This window comes from Debaryomyces hansenii (assembly GCF_000006445.2).
Source record: "Debaryomyces hansenii CBS767 chromosome E complete sequence".
Lineage (NCBI taxonomy): Eukaryota > Fungi > Ascomycota > Pichiomycetes > Serinales > Debaryomycetaceae > Debaryomyces > Debaryomyces hansenii.
This window is the reverse complement of record NC_006047.2, coordinates 417,055-429,942: the sequence shown is the minus strand read 5'-3', so window position 1 is coordinate 429,942 and position 12,888 is coordinate 417,055. Positions and strand designations below refer to the sequence as shown.

Here is a 12,888-nt window from a genome sequence, read left to right as displayed (position 1 = left end):
AGTCGAGCCAACCGAAGATAAAATCGGTTTAAATGCATTACTGCAAGTGAAGTATGGCGTGGAAGCATTAGTTGACAAGTATAATGTGACCCCACTTGTGATGAGCTACAATTATAAAAATAGGCATCTTAGACGGGAAATTGGGCGTTCTGAGTGGCATCTGAAGCACTGCCAAGGTAATTTTAAGGTGGTGTTGAAGTATGGAGAAAAGGCGGTCAGCAGACCTCTAATCGGAAGGGCCATGGGTAATGGAGGCAATATCATCAGTACCTTCCTAACAAATATATTACGCAATAAAGGTAAGATCGGCGAATACATTGAAGAGACTCGTAATATACCTATAGGTATGTCGTGGCAGAAGAACGATGCAACAATAAGCATAGATACCTGTGCTGCGAAAAACGAAAAATGCAACATCGAAGCAGCAAGCGAACAGATAAAACAGGCAGCGGCATGGATGGATAGAACAATAGATAAATATCCTTATGGCAGATTTTATGAAATGAATTTCTCAAATAACGGAATGTGGACCTTATGCTTGAAGCTAGTGAGGAATGATATGTTCGATAAAGGGTCTGAGACGCACACGCCGGTTCAAAACTTGGAAGCTAATGAAGCGCATTACGATGGTGAGAGGCCTGACATATCACCATATGATAAATTGTAGAAGCATATAGATTATACCCACAATGAACATAAATATGGGGTGAGTCAAGAAACGAAAGACCAACAAAGAAAATTGATAGAAGGTATTCTTTACCTCAGATTTTAATTTATTGTGTTATATCGATGGTAGTCTACAGCTGTAAAATAAATGTAATCTAATGTACATTAAGTAAATGACTCTAGTATAACTCTAGTATTAACTCTATAAAATAATGATGTGAAAATGTTTAAAACATGATATGACAATTGAAAGCAAACTTAAAATAAAAATAACCCACTAAAAAATTAACCCTGAAAATGATTAGACGGATTGCAAGAATTCGTCGTTGGCGTAATGGTAGTCATCCACAATAACCTTGAATTCATCGGTTTCCTTGTTGTAGGAGTCGATTCTGAACGAGGTCAAGTCGTCAACAACAATGTCAGCACCAGCCTTTCTAACCTTTTCTGGGTCGTAGGTGGAACAGATACCAACAATGAAAGCACCAGCACCCTTACCAGCAGTGATACCAGCAGGAGCATCTTCGAAGACAACAACCTTGTTGTGAGCACCCTTGTAACCTAAGGTCTCTCTAGCAGATTGGTATCCTTGTGGATGTGGCTTACCCTTGGTGACCTTTTCAGCGGTGATGAAACAGTCTGGTTTTTCGATGGTCAACAACTTCAACCACTTGGTGGCCAATGGTAAAGTACCAGATGTCACAATAGCCCATCTTTGTTTACCATTTTCAGTTTCGCTCTTGGAGAACTTGTCAAAAGACTTGACTAATTCAACTGCACCAGGAATTGGCTTAGCGAATTGACCAAAAGAATCTGGAATAGATCCTTCCCATTCGGTGACTTGTTCTTCAATAGCATCTTCTGGTGACCATTTTGCAATCACATCGAATGTACGACATCCGTGCGAGGTGCTGATGATTTCATCTGGGTTGACGTGAGGTCTAGTCTTTCCGAAATCTCTCCAGAATTCTGAAATAGCTCCGGTAGAATTGACTAACGTTCCGTCACAGTCGAATAAAGCAGCGTTAACGTAGAAGACAGCTGGTTGTTTTTGAATTGTCATTGTAATTTATTTTATTATGTTTGTATTAATGAAAGTATTGAATACTGTAAAAATATATATTTTATTTATCCATTGTAACAGGGATTACCACGGTATTTATATTCATCAATTATTTCCTTCAACAAAAAGAAATGTCTAGCTATCTGAATGTACTACTCTAGCATACGATTTTTTTTTTTGGTTATCATCATCTTATTACGTAACGCCATTTTCTTGAAAATTCTATTACGTAACGATGCTTTTGATGCGCTATATACGCTTGATTCCGGTATGTTACCATATAATACGCTCTAAAAGTGTAAAGTTATGTTCCGGTGGTATTGTGGCCAACAGAAATAAAAAACCTATTACGTAATTGATCGGAAACAAATTGACCAAAACGGGTAATTCACGGTTGATTTTGTAATTTTATTTCTTTTGGAAATTGTTCCATTATTTCTTTTTGTGGTTAAAAACCGCTTGCAACGGTTTTAGAAGGACCACGAGAATACCCACGATAGCTCGATATTACAGTGAAGATCGGAAAAACGATAGCAGCGCTGGTGTCAAAATTAGGTTTAATTTTCTTGGACCTCTTGGATCTGTGGAACTACCACGGATTTGTGATGGATCTCTCGTAGTCTAGAGGTACGAGTTGGATACTACTCTAGAACATATACGTACGGTAGTAAGGACGCATGCGACGACAATAATTCTGGATCTATTGTGGGCACAGTGTTGGTACAGTACTGGCCCAATGGGAACGAGTAAAATGTCCTATGATTCTTAAAGACCATGATACAGGCCCAAAGGAGGAATAAAATACTTTTGAACACGAAACAGCTACGTCATATTGACGTAATCAGACGAACAAGAGCGAGTGAATTCTAAGGATGACGTCACGTCGGTTTTGTGGGTCTGCATATAGATGACGTGGTTGTTCTTAGGGGGTCGGATGGGAAGAACCGGAATAACTAGTTCCGTTGGGCTGCGAACCAAACTTTTGATCTGCGACGGTGCTAGGTGATCAGAGTGGTTCACGCCATATTAGGAGTAGCATGTTGACAAAACCAGGCATATAAGCACTGATTAGACACGGTACGGGAAGGAACGGACGTAAAGGGACACTTGAAGGACAGAATACACGAGTATTTTCCAGGAGATAGTGGTAGACGACAATAAACGGTGTAGATGTCGAACAATAGTAGAAAGGCTACAATAGATAATTACAAAGGGACAATTGTAGACTGTTGCACAGGATGGAGACAAAAGGATCTGTGGTGGAGTTAGAGGTTGAAGTAGAGATTGTAACCAATAGACAAAGTATTGGGAAACAGCATGTGGGAAAACGACGATTGAACGCTGTGCCGGGAGATCTAGAATTTTTGCCACAAGCTGACATGTACTGAAATGCTTTAGAAGTATGGGACGAAAGGAATCGTTCGTTAAGTCCGAGATATCAGTATTCCGTAATTTTGATAATATTGGGTAAAATCAAGAAAATATTCGCAACCACTAGAAAAAATATTGAGCTATTCTACAAAAATTCATAAATTTAACAATTGTGAAAACTAGACATACTACATAATTTGATCAATATAGAGCAATGACACTGGTTCTGCGTAAAGAGTTGAGCCAAGCAATCTACTGAAGATTTATTAATTTCATTATATCGATCAACTGCTCTTCCGAGTAACGCAATCCAACAAGTCCCAAGTTAACAGGAGCATTCTCAAAGCTTTCAGGAGAGTCATACTGTTTATAAACAAATTCATCCATTTGGTTTTTCGGTTTGTAATCTTCTACTGGGATATCTTTCTTCAAATCCACTTTAGTAACTGGGAAAACTAATACTGGATAGTCCAATAAATTCCATTGAGCAGTATAACCCCAATACTTAGTACTTCTGTGTTTCGCAGCAGGTCCCGGGAAAACAGGAGCAATTAAAGCATCCATTGGGGTATTGCCATCAGGATTATTGAACAGTAACCAATGTTTCAAATAATCTTTCCTATACTTTTGTTTTTCTAAATTCCACTTCCAGATATCCTCAGCTGCCAATCTCTTTACGGAGTCCTTTCCTAGAATCCACTCTGTTTGAGGGCACATTGGCTCGCCAGTATTTTTCAATGTCTTCCTAGTATCCTCACCTCCGTCCTCAAAGTACAATGTTGAAATAATCTCCCAAGCTTTCAGATGATTCAAAGGTTCAAATTCAAAAACTTCTAAATTATCCATGCATTTCAACTTCTCACACATCATATCAAGAGCTCTTGTAACAGGCGGATGAGGTGTCACTACCCCATCTGTTCTGAGAATACCGATACGATAAGGCTTTTTTCTTACGTCACTCTTCCATTCGATTGAAGTCAAACTGGGATCTATAGTCCAAGGCTTTTCTTGCACCACAGTTTTCATAAGCAACTCTAACGTATCCAAAGACCTGGTTAATGGTCCAGTTACCGATATAATTGATTCAGATCCCATTTGACAAGAAAAGAAATCACTGGATGGAATTCTTCCAAGTGTTGTTTTCATACCGTAGATACCATTAAAAGCTGAAGGACATCGAATTGAGCCTCCAATATCAGAGCCTAAGCCAATGGGTGATGCATGAATACCATTAATTGCACCCTCTCCTCCGGATGAGCCACCGCAAGTAAGATCACTATTAAATGGGTTAACTGTTCTACCATGGGTAAAAGACTCACACTCAAGCATCATCAAAGATTGTGGGTTTGTAGACCTAACAAAGGGAACAGCCCCATTTTTAATTAAAATGTTGACAATGTCAGCATTATAGTCGACGACCCGATCAAGATAACAAAGCGAACCATGAGTAACTGAATGGCCGGTCAATGGGATCATTTCTTTGAGAGAAATTGGTAATCCAAACATAGGACTATGGTTTACCAATTTACCTTTATTTTCATCTAAGTATCTAGCCTTTTTCAATGCTTCATCAGGAAGAAATTCATAAACACAATTGGTCAATTTAGAAGCTATTAAGGCTGCATGTAGATAGCTCGTTAAAACCTCAACACAAGTGTATTTTCCGTTTTTGATGTCCTGAATCAATACAACGGGATCAGCTTCGGTAATTTGTGCATCTTTCTTTGGTAACGCTTGGTAGTATTTCTCAACCGGAAATTTGGCAGGATTTCCAAAATCAGTTACCGATTTTCCAATTGCACATGGAAGCTCATTAAAAGTTTCTAAATCTGCATCACTCTCGAATGGAAATAATTCCAAAGTTCTACTTTGGGAATCGTTAAAAATCAGCTTTGCCTGCAAAGCTAGGGTTTTCCAATCTGTGGTCAACATTGTGAAATACTCAATAGCATGTACCAGGACTTCAAATGAATACGGCTTCGGTCCATTTATATAGTAATCTTATTTAAACCATTCCGTTAACGAACTAGGAAGGAGAATAAAAGCGGGTTTAGACTACTTGGATGTGGAGAAGACCCTTTTTATAACCACAAAGTCTATTTTACATATGATTAACCTTTTATTGGGGGGGGGGGGGGGTCTCAGTAACAGGGTACGCTCCAAATTTGTTTAGTATGATTGCTACTTCTTTTATCATCCACGAAATATTGGGCCAAGCTCTATGATTTACTATGGTTTAGGAGTGCATAAGGATATTTATGAAGTCAAAACCAAATAGCAAGGCTCTTTAGTCAGTTGTTAATAGGTATTTGAGGCCAAGTAAAGCAATTGAAGCTTTAGCAGAAATGACTATAGATGCAAAATTTTAATAGCAGATACCACTCTAGATTTTGTCCTACATATTACCTTCGTATCATAATGTTGGGAAGATTCGGACTTTCTTATCATTATTTCCTTACTCTCATAAAGTCTGATACCCAAGACTTTTCCATAGATCATCTATTGTCATATTTATATTTCATTTATTTTCAATCTTGAATGATCACCACTATAAAAACGATTTTACTTACCCTTTTAATTAGTTTTCAGCTTACCACCTACAACATGTAGAATGAAGATTGAACATGGCATTATGAAATATAGAGCAAGCCACCAATGTAGTTTTGGAAGTAAGGGAGGAAGGGAGGAAGGGAGGAAGGGAGGAAGGGAGGAAGGGAGGAAGGGAGGAAGGGAGGAAGGGACGCATGACTAGATCCGAATACATTAGCATTCCGTAATTTTGATAATAGTGGCTGAAGCCTATATTGTTATTTGCAACCAGAAGTAAAAATATTGAGCTACTATAATAGTTGTCAATTGAACAATTGTGAAAACCAGACTTTTAAATAACTTTCACCAGTTGCTTGTGAAAGGTAAAACCTAGCGTAAAACTGTGATGGTTTATACATGTTCCCTCCAACTTGAATAAATGGTGATGGTTTATAGAGGTGACTGAATTGAAAACTAGCGTGGACGCGGAACAGAATTACATAAGTACATAGGGCATCTCTCGACATCTACCGATCTACATTACTTTGGAACACTTAAAACGTAGTAGAATTATGTATATAAAATGTTTTCCCCATTTCTTTTTTCTTTATAAAACTTAAATTGATGAACTCAAACCAAGAGTTATTTATAAAATACAATATAAAATATAAACAAAAAAGACAATGATGATTAAAGCTTATTCATTATTATTTTTTCCCAACTCAAATAGATTAAATAATTTAGATGTAACCAATTCTGTTAGCAATATCTAAAGCATCGTGGTCAGCAGTTAATCTGATGTAAGCCTTCTTGGTACCGTTTGGTCTGACTAAGGTGTTAACGTATTCGACATCAACATCGTATAATTCCTTAACAGCGGACTTGATTTGGTTCTTGTTAGACTTTAAGTCAACTTGGAAAACTAAGATGTTACCGTCTTCAACCTTCTTCATAGCGGTTTCAGAGGCGATTGGAGAAACAATGATCTTGTAAGCATCCAATCTGTTGTAGTGTGGGACAGACTTTCTAGAGTATTTTGGAGATCTAGATAATTTTAAAGTCTTTGGTCTGTGGAAAGAAGTGTCGGTTCTAACCTTCAAAGATTTTTTAGCATTAGTACCCTTTAAAGCAGCTTTCTTAGCAGCGGAAGGCTTAGATTGAGCTATCATTTGTTAGTATTTTGTCCAAACTATGTATTCGAGCTTCATATAGTGATCCTATTTCAAGACTAAACGGCCTTCGAGTCAACTTTCATTTACTTGGTTCTCTCGTCCTGTCACATTTACGTATATCGACTTCTACCGAAGATATGTTTCAACATCATGTATCCTCTACCATTTCCACGCTCAACTTTTGATTCTTCTACTATTTCTTGCCTTCTATGTTTGTCTCGTACCCATTACCATTTTTCACTAATATCTGTTCATACATTCTCTCACATCCCTGGCTTTCTCTCCTCTTATTGATCACTATACTCTACTCCTCTTATCATGTTATTCTTATAGTTACTTACAGATTGGAGACATTTTTAATTAATCCTAAGTTAGTCCTTAATACTTTGTAAAAAGCTTCAACTTAATTTTTTCAACTAAGGAATTGAAATTTTTGTCTAAATTTTCACGCTATATGAAGAAAGTGTCACAAAAGTGGAATTTCATTTTTGTCCTCACAAAAATTTTTCACCCATGGAATAGTAATCAGGTGTTGGGTTAGTATGCGTAGGGCTATTACCCTATGACTTCGAGGTGTCTGGGTGTTGGTGAATGATGGTGTAGGTGTTCGTGTTGACTATACATAGACCACTCGGATGCAAGTTAATGAGTAAGGAAGATTACATGGATGTGAAATATCTATTCAGATTGTAAAAGATTAGGAAACCATGCTGATTCATACTTAATTGGAGAATTGTAGAAATGATGGTAATTGGAGCTTGGATTATGGCAGGCGACCCAGAGAGAGATCGGTGCCAATTATACGGATACATGGACTTCAATAATACTATTTTCATTATTATGTGGCTAATTATATACAGAGGACCGTCGTATTGAGCGATATTGTGAAATGCTTCTTACAAACGACGTAATTTCTTAGGACGCGAACCACCGAACTGTAATTTGGTGTTGTCACTTATTCTAATGATGTTAGGCTTGACCTTCGACCCTTCTTTACCTTGTAAGGCAGCCAAAAACGCTTCTCTGCCCTTTCCGAAATCCTTCAAAATCAATTCAATCTTGTCGTTTGGTCCGAGCAAGTTTCTTTCTTCGATCAACTTGAACATTCTGGAACTAACCTGGTATCCGGCTTCGTATTCAGATCTTTGGGCCTTTCTGAATCCTAGTTGACCCGCGGAAACGTGGACCTTGGTGTGGTGAGGCAATTGTAAGTAGTATAACACCTTGTCGTTGTAAGTCAAGTGGTCGTTCTTTTCCATGAAGTCCTGGTCTTCCACCACTGCCACTAACGATAATAGAGTGTTGTGTCTGTGAAACGACCCGTAGAGCTTCCACAAAACAATTTTCTCGTTCTTGCGTCCTTTGAATAACTGCTGTTTCATGTTTGGGTCTATGATGTTGGTGATTTGATGCTCTTCATGCTTATTGGAGCTCATCGATATTGGCTCCGATCTCAATGTATTGGTTGTCGATAACGACCTAAATGTGGCCGCAGGCGCGAAAATCTTAGCTGCTGGTATCCTGCCAGCCAATTTGGTGCTTCTGGATATCATTCTTAGCCCGTTTCCCCTAGATGTTTGCTTCACTACTCCAGTTGGGTACTTTTCATAGAAACTTTTCACTCAAAAAGTCGCTGTTTCCTTGATTACATAAACACTCACCGAAGCTTATGTAATATTCTTCCCGTCCGTCTACCTGGCCAGTTTCCTGTCCAGTTTCCAGTTCTGACTACCGCCTACGGGTTCCGGGTCAGTTCCATGCATCCATACGTCTTCTACACTCCAGATTGGCACCAGCTACCTGCTATTTTGCTGTGGTGCAGAACCATCCAATAGTCACGTCTACAATTATTCTGAGCGATCGGTGGTACAGACGAACCAGCCTAGTTGATGTTTATTCCTTCTACCTCATATTCACTTCATTCAATACATGCTGCAGCCACTTGGAATCCACATCCTACTATCTACAATTATTACCCGTAGTCTTGTAGGCGTCTAATTTGACCCCATTTAATACAATATTTAATTCGGGCTGTTATTCCTGTACACAGGTAACAATCCCCCCTCCTCTCAAAACACGTCGCTTTAACAAGATACGTAGATTCAGACTGTTATTACTGCTTAGCGTCAACATAGGATTAGTTAATCAATTCAATCTATTTGATAGAGGAAGAAGAATAACCATCAGGATACCCAAAATCATTATTTGGCATAGAAAAATCCTAGAAGATTAATACCTAACTGACAGTAATCAACACAGGTAAAAAAAATAACACGCCCAGTACAGCCTACACACCAGTTGTTGAATTTACAAATATCACCAAATAACGGCTCTTTGGACCTCGCCATATTGAAAGCATAAATCTAGTCGATAGGATATAAAGCATTAAGCTTGATCATCGATATTGAGAATTCATTAACCAACTGTTGACCTGTTGTCATTCACGCAATTGAGGTATATGACTCAAGAGTAATATAAGCAATATAATAGCGATTTTACAGTTTAAGTACATCAAGTCCAAAATGAATCAAGTTGGACTGACAAATAACACATTTAATGAATATGTGTTGGACCAAGTTGTAGAAAACATCACATTACATTCGGACAGAATGGTGGTTCGGGAGTATAAAAAAATTGGGGAAGGAGCATTCGGAACGGTTGTGGAGGCAGTTTTGAGGAAAGATTACAAGACGGATAGCGAGCAGGATAGAGAAGAGCCTTGGCTCGGGCCCTTTGCTATCAAGAGAGTGCCAGCACAGACAGAATACAAAAGTAGAGAATTGGAAATATTGAGAGTAGTAAATCACCCAAATATAGTCAGTTTGCGGTTCTTTTTTGATAAGAAGAGCTCATCGGATGGTAAAATCTACCAGAATTTGGTGATGGAATGTTTACCATCCAATTTACAAAGTGAAATCAAATATTATAGACATTCAAAATATACCATACCATATCCCCACATGAAGACCTACACTTTCCAATTGGCCAGAGCTATGCTTTACTTGCATGGTTTTGGAATTTCACATCGTGATATCAAGCCTTCGAATATTTTGGTAGACCCTGCAACAGTAACATTAAAAATATGTGATTTTGGGAGCGCCAAAAAATTAGAACCAGACCAGCCGTCGGTTAGTTACATATGTTCTCGATATTATAGAGCACCGGAATTAATTATTGGATGTTCGATTTATACAACGAAGATTGACATTTGGGGTTTAGGTTGCGTAATAGCAGAAATGTTTTTAGGTAAACCTATCTTCCAAGGTGAATCTCCTCAATCTCAATTGAAAGAGATTTCAAAGTTATTGGGTCCTCCATCGAAAACATTCTTCTTTAACAACAATCCAAAGTATAGAGGAAACATGTACACAAATAAATTATTTTCGTGTACTGTTGAAGAAAGATTCAAGCAGATTTTCAGCAATTCTCCACCTGATGCCATCGATTTATTGATGAAAATATTGGTTTATGAACCGGAAAAAAGAGCAAGTCCCAGAAGAGTATTATGCCATCCGTTTTTCCATGAATTGAAGAAGGATGATTTCCAAGTTTATCCAAGAGGATCTTCTGAACCTATTAGATTGAATTTATTTAATTTCAGCAATTATGAACTTGAATTATTAGGCCCCTTGAAGGATGAATTATTATCTTCATAACCGAAAGATTCAAAATTTAATTTTTGTGTATATTATTACTGTTACGTGAACTCTCTAATGATCCAATTTTACTTCGATGAAGTGTATGCTGTCTCTTTTTTTTTATTACAACTTTATTCCTTATTAGGATTTTTATATTTATTTTGTTGATTACTGATTAATTTTATTGCCAGGCTGCACTGTCTGTTAGAATGAATTTGCTTGAATTTGTATTAGTCTAGTTTTAAATTTAAGTCTTATGCTATTATATATTTTGAGTGAATGTACAATCTATAAAGCTAAACTATAACTATACTCGTCTTCAATGTTTTGAGATAACCATAATGAAATACAACTCAACATTATACAACCGTTACAGATTATATTAGAAACACCCATGCCTAACGTTGGAAATCCGTAATGCTTCAACAAAAACTTTAAAATAAAGACCATAAATGAACCGGCCAATCCACCTGCTAACAACGAAAACCCACAGAATAATATTACTCTTGCTACCCATGCGGTATTATTTCCATTCGAACTTAAAAACGAATTATTTGAATCATTAAAGAGATTAGCCTTTTCAATTGAATTAACGATCAACATGCCCAAAGTTGAGCAAATGAATGGAATCCAATCAACAAAGGTAATATGAACTATGGATGCATTAACGGTCTTTGAGTATATAGCAGCATCAATCATGGACCAAAATCCGATTGCGTATAAAGCTCCGGCTATATAAACCCCAAATGATTTCAATTTAGCAGATTTTGGTAATCGTAACAGTGCTGCGTTGAATCTAAACAAATTAGTCTGTTGTTCCATAGTAATTGATATATATATTTGTGTGTTTATGGTGCTTCCAATAGATAATTGTTTAAAGGACTCCCTTGTCTAGTCATTTTTCCTCGAATATAGGAAGTGGTTTTGTGTCACTTTGATAATCTTTAAATGCTACTAATATCAAGTCTATTGGTGATATGATTTGTAAATGATACATAATTAACTACTTTCTGGCGATTCCGGTAAGCTGTTTGTCTCGGGGTGAACTTCTGTAGGTTTAAAATATTTTGGATTCATTTCCATTATATTTATAGTCCCATCTTTGCTGCATGATGCAATTATTCTTCCTTCATCATAAATATCGATGTCGAACACTGGTTCGTCAGAAGATTTGAACTGGTAAACTATCTTCTTGGATTGAACATCCCATATTAATAGTCCAGACTTATCGGACCCAGAAATGATCAAAGGATCTTTCGTTTTTGTTATAAATTTGGCACTACAGTTGTACACTTCACTTATAGGAACTTCGCCGCCTCCAATGCCCAAGTATGTCTTGATAACCTTATTGTTCATGTAGTCCCATAATCTTAATACGCCATCCAAACTTGAACTCAATATATATTTACCATTTGGTGAGAACGTAACGTTTGAAATAGGAAGATTTACCACGTCAGTCGTGGAAGCAGTTGCAGTTCCATGACTCGAACTATTGTATGTTAACGTTTTCAAACATTGTCCTGTCTCTAGATCAAACAACCTCATTAATCCATCATAGGATGCACTCGCTATCATTGTGCTATCTGGCGTTAATGCTAATGACAGTACTGGGTCTGAGTGGGCGGCCAATGTCTTCAAAGTTATTCCTGATACTATATCCCAAATAGTAATAGTTTCATCTGCAGATCCACTGATCAATATGTTGCCTTTCAGACTAAACTTAACAGCAGTTACATGATACGTATGTTTCTTAAGTACTTTGAGGCATTGGGCCTTCTTGATTGACCAGAGTCTAATTGTAAGATCATCTGAGCAAGATGCTATAATATCAGAGTTAATCGGCGAGAACTCAAGGTCTGATATACCTTTCGTATGACCTATCAATTCAGTAAGCAACTCTCCATTGCTCAAATTAAATATCTTGACTTTTGTATCCGATGAACCTATAGCAAATTTGGTACCATTTGGTGATATTTTGATTGTATTTATAGATAGCGAACCTTTATTTATTGAATATTTTTCTTTATACAAGTCATCCATTGATATAGTAATCCCTTCCTCATCATTTTGTATCGACAATTTCTGCCTTTTTAAAGATGATTCAGCCATATCATTATCTTTTTCACGTCGAGAATACATCTTCTACTTGATACTTCGAATTTTGTTTATCTATTTGGTTGTACTGCATATAGATGATCATAATAAAGATTCCATCCTACTGGTATAAAGCAGCAAACGTCCTATGAAGATCATTGACTCGTATATAGTAAAGAAAGTTGTATGAGGTGAAGCATACTTCCCTCAGGGAACAAAAAAATTTACATCAAAAAGGTTATGAAATGATAATGTGCTAAAATTATGTAAATTTTGCAACTATCACAAAAAACCTAGATCATTGAAGTATACATAAAAATTTCATTTCAAAAGTAAGTCAAAATGTCTATTCATA

General features: G+C 37.1%; 8 protein-coding genes across 8 annotated transcripts; 2 read left to right on the top strand and 6 right to left on the bottom strand. All coding sequences in view use genetic code 12, as the record gives it.

The window, feature by feature from the left end:
• Positions 1-100: 100 nt before the first annotated feature.
• Positions 101-667, top strand: DEHA2E05170g (DEHA2E05170p; the record flags this gene model as incomplete). Its single annotated transcript, XM_002770378.1, has 1 exon — positions 101-667. One exon carries the CDS (start codon positions 101-103, stop codon positions 665-667), a length of 567 nt encoding a protein of 188 aa, XP_002770424.1.
• Positions 668-967: 300 nt separating this feature from the next.
• Positions 968-1,729, bottom strand: DEHA2E05148g (DEHA2E05148p; the record flags this gene model as incomplete). Its single annotated transcript, XM_459544.1, has 1 exon — positions 968-1,729. The coding sequence occupies one exon, from the start codon at positions 1,727-1,729 to the stop codon at positions 968-970; it is 762 nt and encodes a 253-aa protein (XP_459544.1).
• Positions 1,730-3,352: 1,623 nt separating this feature from the next.
• Positions 3,353-5,032, bottom strand: DEHA2E05126g (DEHA2E05126p; the record flags this gene model as incomplete). The annotated part of the gene is made up of 1 exon (XM_459543.1): positions 3,353-5,032. One exon carries the CDS (start codon positions 5,030-5,032, stop codon positions 3,353-3,355), a length of 1,680 nt encoding a protein of 559 aa, XP_459543.2.
• A 1,337-nt stretch (positions 5,033-6,369) lies between these two features.
• DEHA2E05104g (60S ribosomal protein L25) lies at positions 6,370-7,155 on the bottom strand (the record flags this gene model as incomplete). The annotated part of the gene is made up of 2 exons (XM_459542.1): positions 6,370-6,791; positions 7,143-7,155. 2 exons carry the CDS (start codon positions 7,153-7,155, stop codon positions 6,370-6,372), a joined length of 435 nt encoding a protein of 144 aa, XP_459542.1.
• Positions 7,156-7,697: 542 nt separating this feature from the next.
• DEHA2E05082g (mitochondrial 37S ribosomal protein YmS18) lies at positions 7,698-8,354 on the bottom strand (the record flags this gene model as incomplete). Its single annotated transcript, XM_459541.1, has 1 exon — positions 7,698-8,354. The coding sequence occupies one exon, from the start codon at positions 8,352-8,354 to the stop codon at positions 7,698-7,700; it is 657 nt and encodes a 218-aa protein (XP_459541.1).
• Positions 8,355-9,323: 969 nt separating this feature from the next.
• Positions 9,324-10,457, top strand: DEHA2E05060g (DEHA2E05060p; the record flags this gene model as incomplete). Its single annotated transcript, XM_459540.1, has 1 exon — positions 9,324-10,457. The coding sequence occupies one exon, from the start codon at positions 9,324-9,326 to the stop codon at positions 10,455-10,457; it is 1,134 nt and encodes a 377-aa protein (XP_459540.2).
• A 270-nt stretch (positions 10,458-10,727) lies between these two features.
• Positions 10,728-11,261, bottom strand: DEHA2E05038g (DEHA2E05038p; the record flags this gene model as incomplete). Its single annotated transcript, XM_459539.1, has 1 exon — positions 10,728-11,261. The coding sequence occupies one exon, from the start codon at positions 11,259-11,261 to the stop codon at positions 10,728-10,730; it is 534 nt and encodes a 177-aa protein (XP_459539.2).
• Positions 11,262-11,438: 177 nt separating this feature from the next.
• DEHA2E05016g (DEHA2E05016p) lies at positions 11,439-12,578 on the bottom strand (the record flags this gene model as incomplete). The annotated part of the gene is made up of 1 exon (XM_459538.1): positions 11,439-12,578. One exon carries the CDS (start codon positions 12,576-12,578, stop codon positions 11,439-11,441), a length of 1,140 nt encoding a protein of 379 aa, XP_459538.2.
• Positions 12,579-12,888: the final 310 nt, after the last annotated feature.